This window comes from Harmonia axyridis, chromosome 1, assembly GCF_914767665.1.
Source record: "Harmonia axyridis chromosome 1, icHarAxyr1.1, whole genome shotgun sequence".
In the NCBI taxonomy this organism is placed as follows: domain Eukaryota; kingdom Metazoa; phylum Arthropoda; class Insecta; order Coleoptera; family Coccinellidae; genus Harmonia; species Harmonia axyridis.
Window position 1 is genome coordinate 45,758,223 of NC_059501.1, and position 26,321 is coordinate 45,784,543.

Consider the following 26,321-nt stretch of genomic DNA (forward strand, 5'->3'; position numbering starts at 1 on the left):
GAATTGAATCTAAAAATAATGTTGTACAAGATCTATGTAAATTGCATAAAATTGAAATTTATTACATTACAAATTATAACCCAAATTCGAATGCATTAGTGGAACGATTTCATTCAACACTTATAGAACAATTGCGAACTATTGAAGGTAAAAACATTACTTTTCAAAATAAATCAGCTCAAGCTTTATTAAGTTATAATAATTCAAATCACTCAAGTTTAGAAATGATTCCAATGCAGATTATTAAGGCAGACTTAAATTATTCATTACCCATTGAACGTACGCATGATGAACAAGTTCAAAATTATGTAGAAAATAATATTGAAAATTTGAATGACATCACAAAACAAATAGAAAAACAGCGAGATAAACAGTTAATTCGCTTAGAAAAAACGAATTATAAGAGACGTGCGAAAGAAGATCACCCTCTTAATGAAAACCCAACTTATATTAAAGCTCCAATTACAAGAAAACTTGATCCTGCATTCAAAAAGATAAATGCGAAAGAAATTGATTCACATCGTATACAAGATAATAAGAATAAACATATTCATCATAAAAAAATTCTGAAACAACGGAAAAAGTAAATTTTAATTTTTGTTTCAGATTGAAAATGAATTATTTCATCGTGACACTCACACTACTTAAGATTATCATAGAATCATTTACTTTAGAAATTATTCCTATTGAAAATAATATGTTACCCATACAACTTGGAAGAGCATTTATTACAAATAGAAATTTGCAATTAATATATCATGTTGATTTAAGTAAGATTGAAAAAGTAATTAGCGAATATCAGAAAGAAATTGAGAATATTAGAAAAGAACCACTAGGTTTCGCACAAACAGCGAATTTTAAATATTTACGACATTCCAATGAATTAAATATCAAGGCCCTTGAAGAATTATCAAATGAAAATATAAAAACAAGAAGAGAACTTATTGATCTCGGTGGAAAAATATCAAAGATTCTATTCGGAACCTTAGATTCAGATGATGAGGAATTATTTAAGAATTATTTTGATGGCATAAAGAAAAATGAGAATATACTCATAAGGAATCACAAGAATATTGCTACTGTAGTTAATGACTTAAAGAACAAATATTACGATAAATTTCAAAAAATAACTGAAAATTTGAAATTATTACAAATTTTACCTGCACTCGAAGAAGTCGAACAAATGCATCTTATGACATTTGAAACTAAAGATATTAAAAATACTATTGATGAAATTCAAACGGCAGTCAGTTTTGCTAGATTACATCTTTTGCACAAATCTATTCTGCCTTACAAAAAATTTTCTGAATTAATCAAAAATGTTACGATAATCCCTGTTCATCATTTGAAAGATTATTGTCAACTTTGTTATACGAAAGTTATTTTCAAAAACAAGATGTTATTGTTCGTAATATCGATTTCAACCATTCATGAAAAGGAATACGAGTTGTACAAGTTTTACTTCCTATCACAAAATAATGAAACCCTTCCTTACACCGATTCCTATTTGCTATTTTAAGAAGAAATATTACAATGGTCGACAAGTGAATGTCATCCAGTTGAAAAGGACTTCCTATGTAATCAAGAATCCTTGAAGAAACCTCCAAGATGCCTCATCAACGTTTTGAAAACCCATAAAGAAAATTGTACCAGAACCACATCAGTTCCCTATTCAGATTTGAAATTATTAGAAGATGTAAATATTTTATCTCTAGACATTAAAAAAGTCATAGAGAAATGCCCTCATCAAATCAAACATTATTTTATTCCGCTAATGGCCCTGTTGCATTCTAAATGTACTATAAGTAATTCACAAAAAGAAATTTTTCCTCTAACCACCATAAATGAAGAAAAATATATTATTCCTCCCAAGCAGACCCATTTTATCAAGAATGATTCTCAAGAAGAACTTATCAAGAATAAAGATATTCCAGACATCGTCTTAGAAGAATTAAAGCAGTGGAATCTTCATCCTATAGGAATAACATTTGCATTTATTTTGACAATACTTATAATTATTATTGTTATTGCTTTTGCTTGTAGATATTTCAGAAGAAATGTATCTTTGAAAGCTACACCTCAGCAAGGTGATACCTTTTTCCAAGAAGCGGAGGAATTACATAATACGACCCCATTCTGATCATACGATATATTTTTGAATCTTCATTTGTTACTTTATATTTCATGATAGAATATTGTTAACTCATCATTTTCAAACACGAGATAATGTGCGTGGAATGAATGCCCATTGTAAGCATAATACGCTCTTTGTTCTTACAATGTATTTTTGCTATTTCATCTATTCTTTTTGTGACGCTTAGGATCACGCCACATTTTGCATTAGAGATAAGTAATGTTATGAATTCTCAGATGCATTGTTTTTTAGTCAGTCATAACGGATAAGTCATAACGTATAAGTCAATAATAGATCAGTTCATGACGGTTAGTTCTCATTGTACCTTTCGTCTTTTTCTTGTGAATAAAGTTTTTTAAAAACAAGGTTTTCCATCTCAAAAACATAATTATATACAATAATGCAAAAGGCTACTAAACACCAAAAGCAAATATTTACAATGCAACACGGTACGGAACGAGAACTGAGCGAGGTGAGCAGGTAGCGTATATCAAGCAGCAGAAATGAGTAAGCGGTGAGCAGGCAAATTGAGTAATGATAAAAACGGTTAAGTGCGGACAAGCGTGGAAAGCATGCAGATTGGAGTGTGAAATGTAGTCTAATAAGTCAGATGTGACAACCTATCCTGTGTTCCGTACGGTCTGGTTCGATACCTCTTTATTCGAGAAAACAAGCCTGAACAATATATTCGAATCAGGTCTTGTATCGGCGCATCCACCAAAATTGATATCAAGGGAATAGGGCAAAATACTCTGTCGATAATGCGACTGTGATCCGGAGATCAAAAATAAACGACCCCTCTCCCCAAGATAAAGATTTCTGCCTGGTTGTCCCAAATAAGAATTGCTCGCAATGAGGGACCCGACACACAGACTCTACTTGAGAAAGTTGGATCTAAGGAATAAATTCCAATCAGGGTATTCGTCGGCGCATCCAGCAAAATAAATCTCAAGTCAGACTGGGCAGGGTGACTCACCGAAATGACCACGGTGATCAGTGAATCATAAATCAGCGTTCCCCCTCCACAAGATAAGGAATTCTGTCTGGTGGTCCCAAATAAGAGTTGCTCGCAAAAAGGGAACCGACACACAGATTCCACTTGAGAAAGTTGGGTCTTAGAAACAGATTTCAATCTGGGTACTCGTCGGCGCATCCACCAAAATAAATCCCAAGTAAGACTGGGCAGGGTGCCTCACCGAAATGACCACGGTGATCCGTGAATCGGAAATAAGCGACCCCTCTCCACAAGATGAGGAGTTTTGCCTGGTAGTTCCATATAAGAGTTGCTCGCAATAAGGGACCCGACACACAGATTCTACTTGAGAAAGTTGGATCTTAGAAACAGATTTCAATCAGGGTACTCGTCGGCTCAAGATAAGGAGTTTTGCCTGGTAGTTCCAAATAAGAGTTGCTCGAAATAAGGAACCGGACAGACAAACCCCACTTGAGAAAGAAAGATCAAAGAAATAAAATAAACAACAAATAAATCACACTCGAAAAGTAATAAAATAAACAACAAATAAATCACACTCGGAAAGTAGCGATGGAACACAGGAAAGTCATCGGTAATACAGACAGGAATAAAACGGGTCTCACCAATCCTAAGAACTCCTCACTTCACCACACGAACTAAAATCCTTTTCGTGTACGAGCCAAGTGTCAAATTCAAGAATATAAAATACTGCACTAAAACGTCCAACGTTCAAAAGGAAAATTGTAAACTAAAAATTCAACTCTAAAATGTTACTCAAGGAAAACCACAAAACGATCCGCTCAATAACTATCAGAAAATATCTAGCTCGAAGACACCGACAGAAGTAAATCGGAAAATATCTTTATACTTCGAAGACACTGGTGAAACTAATCCTCTTTTTCCATAATACTTCACTTGTAATGCCGGTTGGAACATGTAAAAAAGAATATATTGAAGAGATAACGTCTATCGCGGTGTCGCTCGAAAGTTTTTATACATAGGCTGATTTTTTAAATTGTTTCGTTATATTTTCATGAAATGAATAAATCAGAAATTATTGGGAATGAATTTTCCTGATCTGGACGAAAAAATACCTTCACTGCTCTCAATTGAAATTTTATTTTCACCTACTTATATGACTGGTAGAATAATGATGGAATTTTAAACCTGGGGCAAATTATACTGGGTGATTCTAATAAAATAATTATTGAATTCTGAACCTGGGGCAAATTATACCGGGTAATCTATCTATTGACAGACGGCCAATATAAGCCCTGGATGAATCTTCAATGGCCAGTGATGTAGGTTCGTCGCGGGTCGCAGTAGCTCACACTGGATTCCAATGGGCCGGTGATTGGGTTGGCCCGACCTCACGCCCTGATCGACTCCGACTCTAGATGGCTCCTCTTGTTGCCCTGTCTGGGCTCGAGTTTCTCTTGGGCTTGGACAATCCCTAGACATAACTCCCAAACGACCGCAGCGAGAACAAAATAATCGGACGTTGTTCCGGCAATCTCTCCGGGCGTGGCCCAGTAGTCCGCACTGCCAACATGCACCCTCCACGAGTTTGATGAAGCGTGGAATCTCTTTCTTCGCTCTTGGTAAGTGCGGGTCTGGGGCTGGTAGGTGGGTTCTGGAAGGCCTGCGGGGTTTTCTAGCCTTTGGCTTGTGTCGTCCACAGGCCTGGCAATGGGGTAAGTTATAGGGGCGTCGTCTCGCTGGAGGTATTGGGTGATGGTATAGAGATGTAGGTGGTCCCCTAGCCGCCACCTCCTTCCGTTGCTGTTGCCTGAATTCGATTTCTTCCTCCGGTAACTCGTCGAAACTGGCCGGCATGGATTTCACTATTCCGGCGTTGATGAGGTCTCACTCTCCTCTAGACATCTTTGTTTTAGACCAAAACAAGATTAGCGACCCGTTGTATAAAACTTACCAACACTAATGACGACCTACTTTACTCATTGACGGACAGACGAACGTCCGCGGGACAGAGAGGCGCCCTTACTCCTGGGGAACCCAAATTTGCTTCATCCTCTAATCCGGACACACGTATTTAGGGTCGAGTCTACCCCGCACTCCTAGAGGGCGAAACCACAGCAGCCTCTGCCTGAATCGGGGGGTTCAGCCACCATTTGGTTGCCTCTCAATGCCTTCCACAAAACTCTCTCCCACCTTTATGACTTCGAACTTTGATGGTCTTTCAGATGAGGCCATCTCTTTGGACCCCTCCTTGACTAACACGGCCAGCTGCCTGAAGGTCGTCTCGCCCCATGCAGCGGAAGGGCGATGCTCCGAATCAACCATCAGAAGTTCCACCAGGCTGCGGCGTAATCTCTCCGGCACCTCGAGCATCTCCTCCCCGCGGTAGTGTCCTATTAAGTTCAGCACCTTCTTCTCCTCATTTGGCGAGATGAAGGGTAGCTTCCCGGTTGCCATGTACAAGGCCGTCACTCCCATGGCCCACACATCCGAGGGGAGTCCGAACGGCAACCTTTTCAGGAACTCCGGTGCCCAAAATGGAGAAGTACCAGCCCGCCGCGACGTAGTCAGGAACCTCTGATTAAGTCGGCAAGCGAGCCCGAAATCAGCGATACAGACCCGTTGGCCCCGGAGGAGACAATTGTCCAGTTTTATATCCCGGTGCAGGATACGCTGAGCATGGCAGGCCGTCAGCCCAGCGAAAGCCTGCCCCAACATATCACAACACTCCCCCTCCGGCAGAGGTCCTTGTTGTTGGACCAGTTCAAACAGGTCTCCCTCCATCAGCTCGACCCCAAGATAGAGCCGCTCGTCTGTAACGTAATCCACCAGTAGGCGGACCACGTTTGGGTGTCTCTTGGCTTTCAGCATCCTCAGCTCCGTCATGGACACCTCATTTTTCGGGGTCACCTTCAGAGCAAATCTTACATCTCCATGTTTGACCTCGAACACTTTGCCAAAACCTCCCTAGCCGAGGGTAAGGATCTTCCGGAAGGGTCCGGAGATCCTGGTTATTCTCTCCGAAGTGTGCTCTTCGTCGGAGGGGTTGGAGGGTACGACCGCCACTGATCGCAACATATCCTGAAACAGACGGATGACTGACACGGCTCCACCTGTCGTTCTTATGCATGCTCTCCACTCTGTATCCGCGGGTTTCCCTCATTTGCCGAGTGCTCAACGCCCTGCTCACCTTCGTAGACCGGTTTCAAATCTTTAACGTGGATGTGACGGAGAAAGTGATCGTAGCTTGGTCATTCGTCATCTAGATAATACCATAACAGCAAAAAATTGCACCAAGTTTCTGGGCATCCATATTGACGAAAATTTGGGGTGGGGTTTGCACTTGATGTTTTGTGCAAACAACTTAATAGTTCATTTTATGCAATTTGTAGGGTCAGAGATTCAGTACCTCTGGGGTCACTGCTTAATATTTATTATAGCCTGGTTTATTCCCACTTGTCTCACACTATTCTTCTGTGGGGGAGCTCTTCTGGAGCCAGTAGAGTTTTCATATTACAGAAGAGAATCTTGCGCATGATCTTCAGGGTGGGTCCACGTACTTCTTGCAAGAGTTTGTTCTTGGAAAATGACATTCTCACATTGCCTTCTATTTTCATTCACAAATGTCTTATCTATACTAAGGAGAACGAGAACAAAATAAAAAACTATCTAGTTTTCATGGTTATAACACAAGAAATGATGGAACATTATTTATACCTAAGCATAAAACTGATTAATTTGAAAAATCTCCATTATATCAATGTATAAAAGTGTATAACTCTGTGCCAGATTATATAAAATCTCTCAATGTAAATAAATTTAAGAAAGTTGTTGAAGCATTGATGTTGAAAAAATGTTATTATTGTGTGAATGATTATCTTTGTGACTCATTTGAAACTGGTTAATTATGTTTTTCACTGACTTGTCCTATGCTCTTGTTTGTTTTACAGGATCAATAAACTATTTTTATTTCTATTTACCCGACGCGCTTCTCAAGTCGTAAACTACAGGAGATATGACCTATGTAACCGTGTACGGACCAGAATATTTGGGCGCTAATTTAGATGCAAAGCCGTCTGCCGCCGACGAATACGGATGTTCCCGGCGCAAAACTTTGTCACCTACCCGACACGACCACGCTCTCCTTCGGAGATTATAATACCGACTCTGTTGGTTGAATGCGCGAGCCAGCTGAAGTCTAACAAACTCCCGGGTCTCCTGGAGTCGCTTGATGCGATTCGCGTATTGGTCCACCCCTTGGACCTGGGGTTCCTCCGTTGATTTCTCTGCGTCACCTTTGGGTCCTGATGTCCGACGGTTCGTTTCTCAGGAGTGAACCTCCCGACCGAAATTCAGGAACGCCGCGGCGTTCCACCGGATTTACACCGGCGCGCCGGAAAATTGTCTTGATTGAAATATTTTATCCAATTAGGACCGGACCACCAGAGTTCACTCGACTGTAACTCTGACGGAAATAAACCTCTAGATGCGATATCCGCATGTTTTTCGCTAGATTGGACATAGTTCCACTTAAAATTGCAGGTGAGCTCCTGAATTTCACAAATTCTAGAATCAACGAATAGCTGCAATTTGACGGGTTCTGTGTTAATTCAATATAACACAATCTCATAATCCCACCATAAATCGCATTCTGCCACCGTGGTCATGATTTCGGTGACAGATTTCACTAATCGAGAGAGCATCAAAGCAGCTCGATACATTTTGGCTATATCTGCCAAGACGGCAAAGTGAAATTTACCGAATTTGAATAATAATTTAAGAGGATTGCCAAGAATTTGAGGTGCAACACATTGAATATCATTCAATGAATAATCTGAGGTACTAGAAGATGACCCATTAAAAACATCTCGGATTTTTGTTGTGAGACTATCCTCATGAAGAACAGGATGATGAGGTAGAAAAAATGACACCTTATCATGCGATATGTCGCTAATCAAACTCATGTGCCCTAATTCCCGATATTCTTTCATGAAATCATGAAATCGTTTCTTGAGGACCGGATTTTTTTCTAACCTAATCTCTTGAGGCAACAACTTTTTCATTAATGTTGCCTTTAAGTCACCCAACTTACAGATATCATCTGTAAAAAAAGGAATCTTCACCCCAAATCTACCGCATTCCCTACTAGAGAAAGTTGATTCAAAACTTTCATCACACTCAATATCTTCCTTGGGAGAAAATACCTCCGTTTTGTTATCAAACCGGTTGCAGAGTAAGTCCCAAGCACTAACATAATTTTCTGATGAAAATTCAAGCGACTCTATAATTTCGGATGTGGCACTATTCAAACTAGCCCGCAAATAATGATACTTTTCAATATTACTCATCGATTGAGTTGAATGAACGAGAGAATGAAAAATATCTTTAAAATTCAACCATCCATCTAATGTGCCATTGAACTCAGGTAAATCTACTACTGGTAATTGTACCCTTGACTTAATCTCAGATTTGACATCATTATTGAGGACATTTCTCTTGTTCAACATCGACGTACTTTTCACTTCAGACCTTGTCGAAAAATTCCTCTCTTAAACTCATTTGAGTATCAAATTGGTCTTCTTCACAATACATTTCAATTTCTGTCTGAACATCATCGAAGCATTTATCAATTGACGATAATTTACATTTAAAATCGCTAATAATATCAAAATCTTCTTCACTCAAAGAAGATGAATCGCTTTCAAATTTCGCAATGAAAGGTTCCAATTTCTCTGCAATTATTGTGAACCTTTCTTCTAATCTAGCACGTTTTTCAAAAAGCATACTATCCATCATGAATTATACTAATATACCTACTGAATATATATAATGAATTAAATATACTAACTATATAAGTGAATAAAATTTGTTGACTCAAATAGTATTGGCAGGTAAAACAAAGGATACTTAACAGATGGGTTCCTTTGGCTCTTTCTCACACGAAAACAATATTCTTCTGGAGACTTCCTAGCACTTTCTTGCTTTTTACCGCATGAAAACAGAAAGGTTACTAGTTTACTTGTTGAAATAAACTTGACTTAAACTTGAAAGATGGACTTTTCCTCTGGCCCTTTCTTGGTTTCCAATGATGTCTTCTTTAAAACAGGAACAGAAAGGTCACCAGTCTTTCGATGTAACGATTTTACACACTAACCAGAAGGTACACGTAGTACCTTGGAATTATACGGTTCGAAGCTTCTATAAAAATATGCGGCTTCGAAGGACCATAGAAATATCTACGATATAATGGACTGTATAAAAAATATAAATAAAATAATAAATAATAATTCCTGCGCTGGTTAAATGGTTCATTTGAACACTATTAAAACTAACAACAGATAGAACTAAAAACGTGAGCCTGTTAACATAGACTCACGATCACGTGTTTAACACGAGACAGTTAACGACAAAGAGTCAACTATACACGCGCTAACTAGAAAGAAGAGAGGTCAGAATAATCTCATGCTCCCAGAACATAGACTTTTACCATAGAATATTACGCACAGAATTCATGAATTTATACAATGAAGAAAACTTATCCAAAATTATACCAATGAATACAAATTATGTCATTTACATTAGAAAACCTCATCAGAGGAAGAAATACAATATCGAATATGAATTAAAAATTAAATTGAATTAAATATATAAGGGAGAACCGACGCTGGCGCCATCTATGGGATTTCTCTCAAGTCTATGATTTATAAAACTGCAATTTCTCCACTAACTTCGAGTTAGCCAGGTGCTCCTCAAACGTTTCTCCCAAGACCACTATGTCGTCCAGATATGCGAAGGCAATTGGGTCCAACTCAGGACCTATGACACGGTCCAAGAGTCTCTGGAACGTAGGGATGGGCAAGGGACAGAAAACTATCGATATATATTGTATCGATATTTTCTGACACTATCGAAATGTATCGAAATATGTTAGAGAAAAAAATATCGATATTTCGATATATCGATAATTGTTGCCCATCCCTACTGGAACGTCACACCGGCGGAATGAAGACCAAACCGCATCACTTTGAATTGAAACAGATCTCTTCCAGACACAGCAAAAGCAGTGATCAGGGCCGTCGCTAGGGGGTAGGCAGGGGAGGCGACCGCCTAGGGCGGCAAAATTCTGGGGCGGCATTTCAATCTTGATCAACAGAAATCATATGTGTAAAAATTCAAAGTAAGAAATGAGATTTAAATCGGTTAGAAACAACACGAAAATATACAGACAATTTAATCAACAATTTAAACCATCAAAGGTGCCGCATTATACACAACAACTCATAAATATCCAGATGTCGTCTAAACCCCCTGAAAAAAAACAAAATGTTCAAACGTTTTATAAAGTGAAACTCAGCAGAAGAACCTGAAATCGCAGAGCCTATTCTAGAGGGGCGGCAAAGATTGAAGGAAGGTATTTTCTACTTTTTCCGAGAAATCTAGGTACTAAATTACTAGAAGAATGTATTGAATAGATTTCTTTTTACTTTCACCGTGATTTTTTTTTCGGATTAATAACTTGATTTTTCAATGCTGATTGGAAATTGGAATATTATTTCAAATTTTATAAATCAATTACCTATATTTTAAAATAAAGTTGACAAAGCCGTCAAATTCACTTTATAAGAGTATCTAGATACAAAATAAGATACTTTTTTGCAAAGGTATCTTAAGATACTTAAAAAAAAAAGAATTCAAATAACTATCTGAAGATTCTTTTTCAGATACTTGATAAGGTACTTTGTCAGGTGTTAAAATGCTAGGTACAATTCTGAAATTCGGAGGGTCTTGCAATTTTGTTTTCGGTAGAAGGCAAAAGAGCGATATTAACGGAACTGAAATAGTTATCATTCGAACATTTGTAATAGATTCCATTACCACATTTTTTTAACATCTTAAAAACATTACGGACCGTGACGTGCCTTTATGAGAAATCGTCCTTGCTTCCTTTCATAACTAGCAATTGGTTTCTAGCACAGTTTTATCACTTTATTGCCTCTGTCGAAGATCGGTTTTGTTTACGTTATACCAGCTGCTGAAATCGAGGGTAGATTTTTGTGACCTAATACGGGTTTACGAACAATTCATGGAAAAAACCAAATATATTCAAGAAATCGAATTTTTATCTGTTTCGTCCAACAATTTTCATGAATTTCTTTAGTAGTTTATCAATTAATAATCTTTCCTGATTAAATTTGAATTCATAAGAAATAATTACACTCAATACATATTACGTCCATAAAACCTTTTTAACTTTTTATAAAAAAATCTTATCACGAATTTGCAAGGGCGTCGACTTGTATTTTTGCCGGGGCGGCAGAAACGCTAGAGCGGGTCCTTATTGAATATTATTATGAAATATGAAAGGACGAAAGGTATTGGTAGCGAACTCCATCTTTTTGATTCTTTACAATTTACGGCATAATTTGATGAAAACTTAGAAATGTCCGCAAAAAAACGTACCGAATTCGTTATATTTAATTCGTTTTCTTTTCTCTTTGGTTCAAAGAATGGAAATAATGTATAACTTCGATCATTTTTTCCAATGATCGAAAAGTTAATTTTTAAATAATTCGTTGAATATTTTTTCCGGACAGATACTTTCATTTTTTGTTCTAGTCATTCATGTGTTCCTATTATTATTGTTACTTACCAATCCTAAAATGAATTTTATTTTTTGTATAAGTTTGAACTTGTTGGTTTTGTTTTTGTTTTTTCTATATTATTATTATTAAAATTTCCCAAACAGTCACCTTCAATTTTCCATATTTCGGTAGAAGACCCCGATAAGCCAAAATAATTTTTTTGCATTTTGCAGAGTTGACTGTTAGGGCGGCAAATTGGGAATTTGCCTAGGGCGGCAATTTGGCTAGCGACGGCCCTGGCAGTGATGGGCTTACTCTCCTCCATGAGAGGAATCTGCCAATATCCTTGTTTCAAATCCAATGTAGAGATGTACTCTGCTCGCATCAGTTTGTCCAATATCCCAGCAATGTATGGCAAAGGGTACGCGTCTTTGACCGAGACCTCGTTTACTGCTCCGAAGTGGATGCAGAATCTGGGGTTCCCATTAGGCTTCTTTACAATAACGACACAGGAGCACCAAGGTGATTTTGAAGGTCCTACAATGTCCTTTTCCAACATTCGGTCCACTTCCTGGTCTATTATTTCCTGCACCTTGGGGTTACATGGGCGGTATCTCTGCTTGATAGGCTCGGTCCCGGGCTTCACCTTGATTTCGTGTTGGGCCATTTTCGTCGGTCCTCGTATTTGTTAGAAGACCGTGAGTTCTTTCTCCAGGAACTTCTGAAGGACACGTTCTTCCTGACGATCTAAGGAAAAAATCGACGTGTTGTGTGGCGTAGAGATCGGCGAAACGGCTTTCTTTAGCAACTTGCCCTTGAGGAAGCACTGCGATGTCCGGAAATCAATCTTGAAATCGTGCGAAGCCAGTAGATCCATACTCAGAACCAGATCCATCGGTAGATGGGGCACCAAATGAAGTCGAGATTTGATCTTTTCCTCCCCAAACCGTATTATGAGCTCGTACATCTTTTTCACGGTGATTGAACTTCCGTCGGACACTGTGGCCACCATATCTGCTATCTCCGATGGAAAAACTCCCATCCTTCTGCATGCCTCTGCTGCCTTTTTGCTCAAAAAGGACTTAGACGCACCAGTGTCTAGCAGGGCTGCCACGGACTGTTTTCCGATGTGGACAGTGACTATTGGCCGGTTATCCTGCATGTATGCTGACTGCCTGATTGGGGATGCCATGGAACGGAACTGTCTCTTCCCTGCGAGGCAGCTCGGCGTTGATTGACACTTCCTTCTCAAGTGTCCGATCCTACCACAACGCCAGCATTGAAGTTTTCAGAGCCTGGTGTCTTCGAACCGAATGACCTTCGCATCACGGGGTGGTGGGTCTCCAGGTTTGGCTCTTACGGATGTAGACTTCCTGTTCGATGTTTCCTTCCGGGCCTTAGGCGTCGACTTTGGTACATTTTCCGGTGGCTCCATTTCTTTCGGCCTCTTGGACGGTGGAGACTCGATGGTCAAGGTCTGTATAAGTTTTCGGCGAGGTCTTTCATATACCAGGTGTGGGTCATCGATTAGACCTTTATGGGCTGGAGGTGAAGTATATTAGTCCGCGTGCCACTGGACCAACTCAAACACCTTTCCTTTGGACAACAGCTGGGCATAATTGTTGATGTCTTGAAAAGCCAGCGCCTTCTGCAGGGCCGGCAACAAATCTCTTTTCTCTTCAATTTTGCCTTCACCAAGTTTTCTCTAGCATCTTTCCATGCCGTTTGCAACCTATATTTTAGTTCAAGGGGATAGTTATCAAAATTGTAGATTGCATTAACTTGGCTGTTTAAATTTTGTGGAAATCTACTAAGTTTTCCGAAAACTAATTCGTTAGAAGTATAGAAGTATATTTGCCTCTTAATTCTCTGTCTTCGATTCGCGTTACATCTCTTATTATTTTGATCTTGAGGGATGTTCCTAGAATTTTATTCTTATAATTTGTCAACATATTCAAAATTTTTTTTATTACTAGCTAGCTTTATGAGGTACAATTCTAATATATTATTTTCTGCGCATAATTTTTCCAGTTTCCTCAACGATGTACCTAAGTCGTACGCTGATCGGATGTCCTGGTTAATGAAAATAATTTGTGAATTCACATTATATACATATAAAATTTTCATTGTAAACCTCTAAATGTTGATTTTTCAAATTACGAAATTCTTTTTCTGAAAGTGGTTTCAACTCAATACTTTTTGTTGGACGTTTTAAAACTTCGACAACAGGGTGATCAATCCTTTTGCCATCGGAGGCATTCGTCTCATGTTATGTAGAACCTACTTCATTTTGACGTTCTTCCGAATCTATTTTAATACGCGATAAGGCATCTGCTGTAAAATTTTCTGAATATTTTACATAATGAACCGTGAAGTCATATTCTTCTAAAACCAAAAGGATTTTGGTTAATCTACTAGAAGGATTAGTCATATTGAAGAGATATTATTATTGTTTAATTGATTTTGTTATTGTTTTTGAAATGATTGATGAACTGGCGACCGCGACCTTGCCCGTGATTTTTTTTCGCTGCATTGTAATTCTGCTTGCTGCGGTCACGACCTCGATTTGAATGGTCAAAATTTCCTTTCGCTAAGCATTTTCCGAGATTTTGAAAGTGAATTTGTAAGACTTGTTTGGTGAGGTTTGCTTTGAGAAAATTTGGATCCGAGTTGACAATTCCATTCAATTAATTAAATTTATATTTTAACTTGACTAAAAAAAATTTTTTTTTTTAAATTAATTGATTCTATCGGCCCGTTCCCTACGTTCACCACGTAACTCCGCAAATAGTTTATCACTTTTCTACAATTGGACATAACAATGAGGGGACTACATTTTTCTTACGGTTTTATACCAAATCTTGATGGCTTCTCCTGATCTTCTTCTTGATGGTCCATTTACCTTTCAAATATACATACAGGAAGGCTCCATCTCCCAGGATGTCTGGTACTGACAGGAACTTGGCTGCCATCTCTGAAGATTCCATCTTGGATTGGAGGTTGAACTAGAATCTTCTACTGGAGTCACATATCCATATGTTGATAAGAACCATAGTCCTCTAACTGTATAGGACTGGCAGGATCGCCATGTGAGTTTCTTCGATAAGCCCTGTTTTGTACTCATGTTTTTCAAATATACTTTGTCTCCTATTTGGAAATATGTTTCGGCCGTATTCTTATTGAATCTTTCGATTCGATCTGTCTTGTCTTTTTCCGTACTTTGGTATAATTCTGTATATACCCTTCTAAGTCGTTTAACTAATTCCGATACATAGTTATCATCATAGTCATATCTGACTCTTCCGGATCCGATAAAACTATCAATTGGGAGACTTTGTTCCCTTCCGTGTAATAAGAAATATGGGCTATATCCGGTTGCAACGTGAATGCTACCTCGATATGCCATCAACACGAATGGTATCCACTCGTCCCAATCTCGTTGATCATTACTGACGTACTGAGATAACATATCTTTCAGTACTCGGTGTCTCGTCTCCAAAGAACACCTACCCGGTGAACAAAGACGTCTAATATGGAGAATGGTAAACAAATATGATTCCAAAGGAGGCTTCAAATAACTATTGTCTCGTAAAATATATTCATAAAACTGACAACATCAAAATATTATTTCTTCGAAATATTGACAACGTCAAAAAATTATGTTTCTTAGATATCTTAGATACAGAGTTTCTCCAACATACTCCCACCTTGAGTTACAAAACATCAGAGGAGTAACTCAATTCCAAATCACCCTGTATACTTCGATGGCGATTTGACAATTCTCCCGTATCTTGTGACCACAGGTTTTTTCTCATGTGCGGGTTTGTCATCTTTTTCATTTTTCTGTTCTTCTGGTTCTCTGTCCCTTTTCGTTCCTTTCTCTTCTTTCATTTTTTCTTGTCCTATTCTGTTTAGAGCATGGAAATCTATTTCGTTATCCCGACTATTGATTTCTAGGGGATAAATTCTTTGCACTGGTCTCAATAATGACCCCGTAGCTGTTTTCAAGCGAACTACTCGAATTTTACCATCTCGCCGTGGAATCATTTCTTCTATTCGAGCCAGTGGCCAATCCAATCGTTTTATGTTGTCCAATCCAACTAAAACTATATCTCCCAATTTGATCTCTTTGACATTGTTACCTTTCGAAAATAATTTTAATTCTCCTAGATATTCTGTTCGAAATCTTCTTCGCAAATCTTCTTTCAGTTTGAGTCTATACCTCTTCGGAGAACATCCATCATTGTTCAATTTTTTCATCAAATTTTCGAGTCGTCTCTGTGCTATTGAAAAATTGTTGGGTAATGGAGGATAGCCTTCAATCCACGGCATGTGCACCTCATATCTTCCATCTTCCTTTCTCAGAACAGTTTCCAAGAAATGTTCCATTACAGCTTTCTCCGTGTCTTTTTCTGATTTCTGTTGTAATGGATCGGTGATTCCAAGGACATCAAGACTCCATAAGTCGGTAGGGCCCAAGTCTCTACTCAACATAGAAGTAACAACCAGCATTGAGGAATTTATAGATTGCTCATTCGAAGTAACTTTGCCCATGATTGTCCATCCTAATAGCGTATGCAATGCCACAAGTCCACATTTAAGTTCATGACGTTTTCCAGTGAGTAACTTTCCAGCAATATCAGCACCAATTAAAATATCAACGGGACTATCTCTTTTATCTGATATTTCTATTCCCAATGAACTTAGTTCATCCATCCAAGGTCCTTGCCTTACAGAAGTAACATTATTACAGATGACTGTTTGGTCTAGAGCTTCGAAGTTACACGCATAGTCGTCGTGGATACTACTCAATCGTATTTGATAACAATGATGGTTGCAAACGTTAGTATTCGTGCCACCAAAGAGGGCATGCACCATTTCTTCTCGTCGAATAGATTCATATAACATCTCAGAAGCAACGGATTGTTTTATGTATGATCTTTGAGAACCGGTGTCAATGATTACTCGTGCCATTCATGATTTATTCAATCCATTAAGCCTCACTCTCAGAGTTTGTAGAAACACCTCTGCATATGTATTATTCGAAAGGGAATTCTCTACATTTGACTGTTTTGGAGCAGGTACGAATTTCGTAGTTGTTTCATCAGTCTTTGTACACATGATATCAACATGTCTTCCATTACAGATTGAACACACCGAATTTACTCTGTGTAACAGTTTTATATAGTTTAATAGTCAGTTGGCTTTACAATCATTAAAATATGATGTATGAAAGTTTCCATAGTAATAGTAAAATTTGTTATTCTAAGTTTAACTGTTTTTGTATAAGTCACAGCATTAAAAAGTTATTATTAACCAAAAAATAGTTATTACTAGCCGACGTACAATAACATTTGGTCCTTCGAGCAAAAAACTGCCTAGTCCGTGGAAAAATAGTCAACAAACTATTCGGGAATAATCATGTCTGTCAGAATAAGTGGTAGGAAGAATTTGGGAGTACCTCCAGTAAGATATGGGGATGATAGCCAACCCAAAGCAATATCCGAACCACAAATTATTCATCGACGTGAACCCGAAGAAATTCCAAAAGATCAAGAGGTTTTGAGTGAGAGAAAATCATTATCATCGAAAGCCTTATCGAAGATGACGAGAACCAGCACAATCCGAAGACGAAAACTAGAGATAGAACTTGAAGCCCAACGCCGGATCGTGCAATTGGAGAAGTCACTCATTTTGAAAGAAATTGAACTGAAAAAAGCAGAGTTGAAAGAACGACAAGACTTAGGACATTCTGAATCGTCAGAAAAAAGAAGTGAATGTGGAGATCAAGAAACCGACATATGTTACGCCTTTAAATGCAGGACCCAAAATTGGGTTGAGGTTCATGCTTTTCATAATAAAAAACTTGTTTTAAGTTCTAGGTCTGGCAAAGATCCTGAACATCTTTTGGGTAGTGAGACAGGGACAGAAGACAGTGATGGAAAGAAGAAACTACACCAGAAGAATGAGGAGAAGAAGCAGAAGGTGAATTATGAAGAAAAAATTGAAGTAAAACAAGAAGATCATAACTTATGCAAGTTTTTATCAAGACAGTCCATTCCCAAAGAACTACCAATATTTTCCGGAGATCCAACTGAATGGTTGCAGTTTGTAACAGCCTTCAGGGAAACCACTGAAATATGCGGCTTCAGTGATAGGGAAAATATTGCTAGGCTCCAGAAATGTTTGAGAGGAAAAGCTAAGTTGAGTGTTCAAGCATTATTGAATTTTACCTGTGAAGTAGATAAAATAATAGAAACACTCGAAAAGAGGTATGGAAAGTCGGAGTTCATTATTAATGATTTGATAGCTTCTATTAGAAAGTTTCCGCAATTGCGCGACGATAAATTAGAACCTATATTAGATTTCTCCACAGCAGTTCAGAATCTGTCAGTAACAGTGACAAGTCTCAACTGTCAACAATCTTTTTACAATCCACAGCTACTGACTGAACTAGTTTCAAAGTTGTCAACCTCTTTGAAATCGGAATGGGGCAAAAAAGTGAATTGTCTAAATGTCAAAATTGAAAACATTAATATTTCAGATTTTTCTAATTGGTTCGCTGAGATAGCAAATGCTGCATGTAGGGTTCTAAGTTATCCGGAAACTGAAAATGAAAAGAAGAAGAAATACGTATGTGCCGCCAGTGAGGAGAACTCTACCCGCAAATTCAATTGCCTGTTCTGCAAAATGAACAATCATTGGACATATACTTGCAGTAACTTTAAGCAGTTGGATTCAGACAGAAGATGGGAATGGGTAAAGAAAAATAAAATTTGTTTCTGTTGTTTGCGTAACAATCATCAGATTAGGTTTTGTAGAAAGAAAAAAGTGTGCAACAAAGATGGTTGTGATAAATTCCATCACAGCTTACTCCATCCAAATTCTCCGAGAGAATATATTGCCACAGCACCAATTTCTGAGACTGAAAATGTGAGTTATCATACAAAAGAAACAGAAAAGAAAGTTTTATTGCGCATAGCTCCTGTAATTTTAAAAGGACCTGAAAACGAGGTTCATACATATGCGTTATTCGATGAAGGGTCCACTATTACCATGATAGACAAAGAGTTAGCCTCATTTTTGGGAGCAACAGGTCCAACTGATCCTTTGAGAATGCGCTGGACAAATTCAACTGTTAATGAAGAGAACGATTCTCAGAGGATCAACTTAACTATCAAAGGCAAAAATGAAAATAAAGAATTTTTTATGACGAACGTAAGAACTGTCAGCGATCTGAATTTACCAACTCAGACAATTAGTTACGAGAAATTCATGAAAAAATGGAATTATTTGCCACCAATTAACCTTCCAGACTTAATAGATGCGCAACCAAAAATATTAATCGGGCAAGACAATATTCATTTAATAATTGCACGTGAGGTTATAGAGGCTGGAAAAAATTCACCAATATTGTCTCGTACTAAGCTTGGTTGGGTTGTTCATGGCAATATGATGCACCGTGGCCGTGTTGACAATGCATTCATTTTACATGTCGATAGGGATGAAGAATTGCATGAATTAGTTAAAATGTCTTTTAAAATTGATAGCCTTGGAGTGAAGATGGAAGAGAAAATATCAGTAGAAGAAGCTAGAGCAACGAAAATAATGGAAGAAACAGCTAAGAGAGTCGGAAACAGATGGGAGATAGGCCTTCTATGGAAAGAAGATGATGTTAAAATGCCTCAGTCGAGGTCAGCAGCAGAAAATCGTCTCAAAATGATGGAAAAGAAATTAGCCCGGAATCCAGTATTTTCCAAGGAATATTTAAACAAATTGAATGAATATGAAGGCAACGGGTTTCCAAGAAAGGTCATAGATAAGGAAATACAGGATGAAAAATCATGGTATCTACCTCATTTTGGAGTTGTGAATCCCAAAAAGCCTGGAAAGGTAAGATTAGTTTTTGATGCTGCCTTTAAGGTAAATGGTATCATTTTAAACGAAAAATTATTAAAGGGTCCTGATTTTTTAAATTCCCTACTGGGTGTACTCTTCAAGTTTAGACAAAAGAAAATTGCATTCACAGGAGACATCAAAGACATGTTCCACAGAGTATACATCAGAGAAGAAGATAGAAAATTTCAAAGATTTTTGTGGTGGGGAGAAAATGGACAAACGACGGAATATGAAATGACAGTGATGATTTTCGGAGCAGCTTCTTCTGCACAGTTCATAATGAGAAAAAACGCGAAAGAGTTTGAAGACGAATTTCCTGAAGCAGCAAGGGTAATTTTAGAACAGCATTATATGGATGATTATTTAGATAGTGTTGATTCTGTAGAAGAGGCATTAGATTTAATAACCGGTGTCGAAGAGGTTCATAAGAGAGGTGGTTTCCAAATAAGAAATTGGACAAGTAACTCCAAAGAAGTTTTAAAGCTGATTCCGACAGAAAAAAGAACAAGGGAATTGAAAGATGTAGAAATAGAGAAAGAGCTTCCAGCAGAACGTGTTCTAGGACTTCACTGGAATCCGAATGAAGATTGTTTTTTGTTCAAAGTCGAACCCAAGGAAATTATGGAAATTTTAGAAAAGAAAGCAATAACTACTAAAAGAAAAATGTTGAAAATTGTAATGTCAGTTTTTGACCCTCATGGGTTTCTATGTCACTTCACTCTCAAAGCAAGAATTTTGTTACAAGAAATTTGGAAAATGGTTTCTGGATGGGACGACAAATTAGAACATTCGGTAAATGAAAAATGGCTCAAATGGTTGCAAGATTTAAGAAAAATTGAAGGTGTGAAAATTCATAGATGCTATTTGGATGATAATACGGAACGTAAAATACAATTGCATACGTTTTGTGATTCCAGTTCGAAAGCCTTAGCTGCAGTTTCGTATTTTCGAATTTTATCATATCAAAAAATTTATTCCAATATCGTTATGGCAAAATCAAGAGTAAGTCCTCTGAAAACCTTATCTATTCCTAGATTAGAACTTCAAGGAGCAGTACTGGGAGCTCGTTTGGCTAGAACAATAAGAGAAAATCACAGTATTCCTATAAATCGTCAGTATTTTTGGACGGATTCCCGGACAGTAATCAGTTGGTTGAAATCAGATTCTCGCAAACTTAAGCCATTTGTGAGTCATAGAGTTAATGAAATATTGGATATATCTGAAGAGAATGAATGGAATTGGATTTCAATAAAGGAGAATGTAGCAGATGAAGCAACTAGGGATAATATAAATTGTGAATGGTCGGAATTAAGTAGGTGGAACATTGGTCCATCCTTTCTTAGATGCGATGAAGACACGTAGTTCAGAGAAAACGAAATAGAGATAGACAAAGGAGAAAATGAAAAAATGGAAGAATTTTTCAGGGAAATGAAAAAAGAATACGTTGTTCTGACAACGGAAGGAGACAATTTAATTGAGTCTATTCCGAAAATTGAAAGGTTTTCATCTTATATTCGACTCATAAGGTCAACTGCCTGGTTGTTGAGAGCTATTCAAGTTTTCAGAGGTACCATAAAATCGTTCTCTGAGTTATTACCAGATGAAGTAGACAGAGCTGAAAAATTATGGTTTAAACTTGTACAGGAAGCATGTTTCAGGGAAGAAATTCGAAGTTTAAAGAATAAGAAGCCTGTCGATAAAACGAGTAGACTTTATAAATTATCGCCAATGTTGGATAGTGAAGGAATTGTAAGGATAAACGGAAGAATAGGAGAATCAGAAGATATCTGTTATGAAACAAAATTTCCAATCATTCTTGATAGAAAACATTATTTTACACGTCTTTTGATCCTTCATTATCATAAAAGAGCCAGTCATCAGGGACAAGAGTTGGTTTTGAATGAGTTACGACAGAAGTTTTGGATTTTACAAGCTCGAGCTGCTGTCAGAAGTGCATGGAACTCTTGCTATAGGTGCAGGAATTTCAGAGCGAAACCCATAGTCCCAGAAATGTCTCCACTCCCAAAATGCAGGGTAAGTGCCTTTGTAAGACCTTTTACTTTTACAGGTATGGATTACTTTGGTCCAATGAATGTCACCATTGGCCGTCGACACGAAAAACGTTACGGGGTTTTATTTACTTGTATGAGTATTCGAGCCATCCACTTGGAGATTGCAAATTCTCTAACTACCGACTCCACCATTATGGCCATCAGAAGAATGATCGGACGAAGAGGTTGTCCTAAGAAAATATTTGCTGATAATGGTACGAATCTGAAGGGAGCCGAGAGAGAAATGAAGAAGGCGTTGCAGGAAATGAACGAAAATCAGATTTTAGCCGAAATGACCACTAAGGGAATCGAGTGGGTAAGGATACCACCGCTTACACCACACATGGGAGGTTGCTGGGAAAGGATGGTGAGATCCGTAAAAACGGCCCTATCAGTCACTCTCAAAGAGAGATCGCCAAAAGAAGAAGTTTTGTCTACACTTCTCATCGAAGCTGAAAATATAGTAAATAGCAGACCCTTAGTCCACGTTCCAATAGATGCCGCAGATGGAGAAGCTTTGACGCCGAACCATTTTCTTATAGGGACTTCAAGTGCTTCTCCACTTCCTTGCCTCTTGTCGGAAAGAGATCTAGTTACGAGAAAGCAGTGGAAGATATCCCAATATTTTTCAGACTGTTTCTGGAAACGTTGGATCAGGGAATATCTTCCAACTCTCACAAGAAGGACGAAATGGCACAAGAAGGCGAAAAATTTAGTCGTAGGAGACGTAGTAATGATAATCGATTGTGACTTGCCCAGGAACTGCTGGATGAAAGGGGTGATCGAAGCTGTTTTTGTTGGAAAGGATGGACAAGTCAGAAGCGCCGACGTCAAAACAACACTGGGAACATACAGAAGACCAGCTGTTAAATTATGTCCCCTAGATATTCAATAAAGTTGTTGTTTTATTTATTTTTGGGGGGGAGAATGTTACAGTTTTATATAGTTTAATAGTCAGTTGGCTTTACAATCATTAAAATATGATATATGAAAGTTTCCATAGTAATAGTAAAATTTGTTATTCTAAGTTAAACTGTTTTTGTATAAGTCACAGCATTAAAAAGTTATTATTAACCAAAAAATAGTTATTATTAGCCGACGTACAATAACACTCTGCATTTTCTTGCAATGTGACCATATTTAAGACATAGATAGCAGCACCCCCGTTCAATCAATTTCTTCTTACGATCAGCTAGTGTCCAATTTCTGGCATCTGAACAATCTCCACTGCAATGACTTCCGTTGCAAAAGTGGCATTTCTTCTGGAATTTATTATTCATCAGTCCAGATGCTGTTGGAAGAGCATTTTTCACAGGAGGACAATCCACAATCTTTTTTGTTTTAGATTGCATGTCGAAACCAGCAACCGCCAAAGTAATCCGTTCTTCATTTTCAACTTCCTTTCTAAGAAAGATCATCAGGTTATCCAAACGTATTTTCAAAGTGTATTCAACATCATAATGACTACTCCTTTGCCATACCCTAATCAAATCTTCGGGGAGGCAAGATTCCACCAGTGGGTACAACATTGCTGCGCATGTATCTGATGTCACATCTAGAGTTTCCAATGATCGCAACTGGGATTCTAGCTTATCATAGAGAAAACTAAGCTTATTTCTATTCTCAATACTAGTCAGGACCAACTTTAACAGCTCTCGAACATAAACTTCAACAAGAAGATCTTTTCGGCCAAATCGACTCTCAAGGCTTTCAATAACTTTGGGATAATTGTCTCCGCTAGGTGGATAACTCTCAACCAATTGACGAGCACGAGAGTTCGGAATCATAGCTTGTAAAAGATATTGAAACTTGTCTTCAACAGGAAGATCTTCATCATTGTGAATTCGCTTAAACTGACTCCAGAATGGAAGCCAGTCTGTGATATCACCTCCAAATTTCTTGAATTCTATAGTAGGTAGCTTCAGTTTACGCTTCGTGTGGGTGGAACATACGTTACTTGTTTCATCGGAATGATTCGGTGAATGACTCTCAACAATCAACTTGAGTTCATGATATTTTTTCAAAAAATTATCTGCTGATTCAATTTCGGAAAGCAAAGTACTCTCTTCGCTGCTTTCTGACTCTAGGATATGATCTAGCAATTGTCTGCCCAAATCAGCAATCAACTCAATTTTCTGGTCCAATATTCGAACATTTCCTCGAATTTCAATTAAATTAACATTCTTCTCACCAAGCAGTGTAATCACCGCATCATAAATTCGAGTAAATGATACTCTCTGAGCCTCAAGCATCTTCTTCACCCTCTCCATAATCTGAAGGTGTCCTGTCACGGTCGCCAAATTGTTTCGTCTCCAAAGAACACCTACCCGGTGAACAAAGACGTCTAATATGGAGAATGGTAAACAAATATGATTCCAAAGGAGGCTTCAAATAACTATTGTCTCGTAAAATATATTCATAAAACTGACAACATCAAAATATTATTTCTTCGAAATATTGACAACGTCAAAAAATTATGTTTCTTAGATATCTTAGATACAGAGTTTCTCCAACACTCGGTGCATCCTTTCGATCTGTCCATTCGAGGTTGGGGCATAGCTTGACGTTTGTATTTTTTAAATACCAAGATTCCTACAGACTTCTTTAAATAATGCTGAGGTAAAATTAGCCCCCATATCTGTAAGCAGCCTTTTTGGTGTTCCGTGTCTAACGATTATATTTTCCACAAATGCTCGTGCGATTGTATCGGCCTTCTGATCATGAATTGGTATCGCTTCCACATATTTTGTGAAGTAATCCTGAAAAGTGAGGAGATACCGATTGCCCTTCATTGTATGAACTTTGGGTCCTACGATATCCATAGATGTTAGTTCCTAGGGTTCTGTGGTAGCTGTAAATTTTTGAAGTGGTGCCTTTTTCAGGTGAGGTGAGGTTTTTCTCTTATTTCACGCATCACAGCTTACACAGTACTTTATAACGTCAGTTCGCATGTTTGGCCAAAAGAATCTTAGTTTAAGACTGGAAAGAGTCTTCTGTTGTCCTGGATGCCCTGCCATTGGAGAATCGTGAAAGTCATTCAGCACCTTCATCACGTAAACTTGTGGTACCACTAACTTATCTTGTTCTTTATTGAAATGATATAAGATACCATCATTGGATAAGTAATATGCCGTAACTTCGGAATCTATTTGAGTGCCTAACCTTTCGAAAATCGATTTACAGTAAGGATCATTATGTTGTGCCTCTTTCAAGGCCTGTCTGTCCCACTCAGGTTCCATACGGACTGCCTCTTCTTCTTGAAGTTTTATTGTTGATATCGGTATCGACCCTGTTTCGTGAACTATAATTTCGATATTAGAATTATGGAATATGAACTTTATCATCTCCAAAATTCTTCTCCAGTCGAACTCATCTGAGACACATTCGATTTTAGTTATGGCCAGCGACTTATCCCCATTTCTTTCGCAACATGTTCTTAAATTCTTCAGGACGTTCCATATGCTTCTATACGAATGTTTATCATGTTCCGAAATTGTAGTAATTAAGTAATAAATATTTCTTTCCGGCAAATTTAGTTCGGCTACCTCTCTCCTACATGTTTGTTTTGTTGGCGTAATTTGTTTACTGAACCGTAAATTTTTCTAAATTGTGCGGCTATTCCGCCTTTCATAGTGATGTCTTGTGATACACAATGGGCCAAGGCCCACGATTCGGGTGCTGAAAATAGGCTCCCCTCCTGTTAAGGCCAAATTCATTTTTTAATTTGACAGACGAGTGAACAGGAAATCGAAGGAGTTTAGTTTTTTTGATAGTTCTGAATTATCAAGTTTTCAAATAAAAAGTTATTGAAGAATTTCACATTTGAATTTACATTTGGTCCTTCGAATAATCAAATAGAACACGCTATGGAACAGTCGAAAGTAACACTTAAAGAGAATGGTGGTGAAACGGAAGGAACGGGATTTCGCAGAAGTCGTCGGATAAACAAGGGTGTTCCGCCGAGAAGATTGGCAGAAATAAGAGACGCTGAACTTGGATTGAATGCAGTTCCTATTGGTAATGCCAATACCAGTAGAGTGAAAAAGAACTGCAAAAGTGTAGCGGGCAAAATTATTTCTGCTGAATCGATGGAAAATATGACTGTTGCCCGAAAGGACGAAAGAAATACCAGGTCAGATATAATTCACCCCTGCTTCAAACCTTTGTTACGTGATTCCACAAAGAAGGGAGAATCTGTAATTTCGGGAAAGTCAAGCATTTCAAAGTTAAATCTGGAACTCAAGCTTATCCAGGAGAAGAAGGAACTTGATGAACAAGAAACTCAGGAAAAGTTGAGAGCCATTGAGAGAAGAAGAGAAAATGTTCTGAAAGAACTGGAAATTCAGCAAAAAATCATAGAAAAGAGTTCAACGAATGGTGACATCAATTCACTATCCTTTCAAGACCTTCACGAAGATCCACTTTCCATAAGACATTGGATTGAGAATGCAAGAAAATGTAACAACGATGAACAATGCTCACAATCCAGAGACATTTGTGAAAATCCATCAATGTATCAGTGTATTGCAAGTATGGCAAAAGCGAATGAGTTATTGATGAGACAGAAAGTCAAAGAACTCTCATATTTCTCAGGAGAACTCAAAGATTGGCCGAATTTTTTCAGTGAGTACAAAAAATCCACGGAACAGTTTGGATTATCAGACCAGGATAACCTCATTCGTCTTGATAGAGCACTCAAGGGA

At 38.0% G+C, this 26,321-nt stretch overlaps 6 protein-coding genes across 8 annotated transcripts in view; 5 read left to right on the forward strand and 1 right to left on the reverse strand.

The window, feature by feature from the left end:
• LOC123671129 overlaps positions 1–26,321 on the forward strand; it is a 503,163-nt gene that overhangs the window by 32,738 nt on the left and 444,104 nt on the right. The window lies entirely within an intron of this gene.
• Positions 1–26,321, forward strand: part of LOC123682015 — a 73,263-nt gene that overhangs the window by 11,575 nt on the left and 35,367 nt on the right. The gene's annotated exons all lie outside the window — the stretch shown is intronic.
• Positions 5,229–5,972, reverse strand: LOC123671058 (sperm motility kinase 2B-like). Its single transcript, XM_045604716.1, has one exon. The coding sequence runs from the start codon at positions 5,970–5,972 to the stop codon at positions 5,229–5,231; it is 744 nt and encodes a 247-aa protein (XP_045460672.1).
• Positions 18,725–21,144, forward strand: LOC123682040. Its single transcript, XM_045620432.1, has 2 exons — positions 18,725–19,561; positions 19,698–21,144. Exons 1-2 carry the CDS (start codon positions 18,725–18,727, stop codon positions 19,803–19,805), a joined length of 945 nt encoding a protein of 314 aa, XP_045476388.1. The 3' UTR covers positions 19,806–21,144.
• Positions 19,811–20,929, forward strand: LOC123671066. The gene has a single exon (XM_045604728.1). It carries the CDS (start codon positions 19,811–19,813, stop codon positions 20,927–20,929), a length of 1,119 nt encoding a protein of 372 aa, XP_045460684.1.
• On the forward strand, positions 20,975–22,513 carry LOC123671074. Its single transcript, XM_045604738.1, has one exon. It carries the CDS (start codon positions 20,975–20,977, stop codon positions 22,511–22,513), a length of 1,539 nt encoding a protein of 512 aa, XP_045460694.1.

Excerpts from the sequence above, each read along its gene's own strand:
- LOC123682040 (XM_045620432.1), top strand. The coding sequence starts at position 18,725 with ATGATAGACAAAGAGTTAGCCTCATTTTTGGGAGCAACAGGTCCAACT. Across the intron at positions 19,562-19,697 it reads ATCCCAAAAAGCCTGGAAAG|GAGACATCAAAGACATGTTC; the intron begins GTAAGATTAGTT and ends TTGCATTCACAG.
- LOC123671058 (XM_045604716.1), bottom strand. The coding sequence starts at position 5,972 with ATGACGGAGCTGAGGATGCTGAAAGCCAAGAGACACCCAAACGTGGTC.
- LOC123671066 (XM_045604728.1), top strand. The coding sequence starts at position 19,811 with ATGATTTTCGGAGCAGCTTCTTCTGCACAGTTCATAATGAGAAAAAAC.
- LOC123671074 (XM_045604738.1), top strand. The coding sequence starts at position 20,975 with ATGGAAGAATTTTTCAGGGAAATGAAAAAAGAATACGTTGTTCTGACA.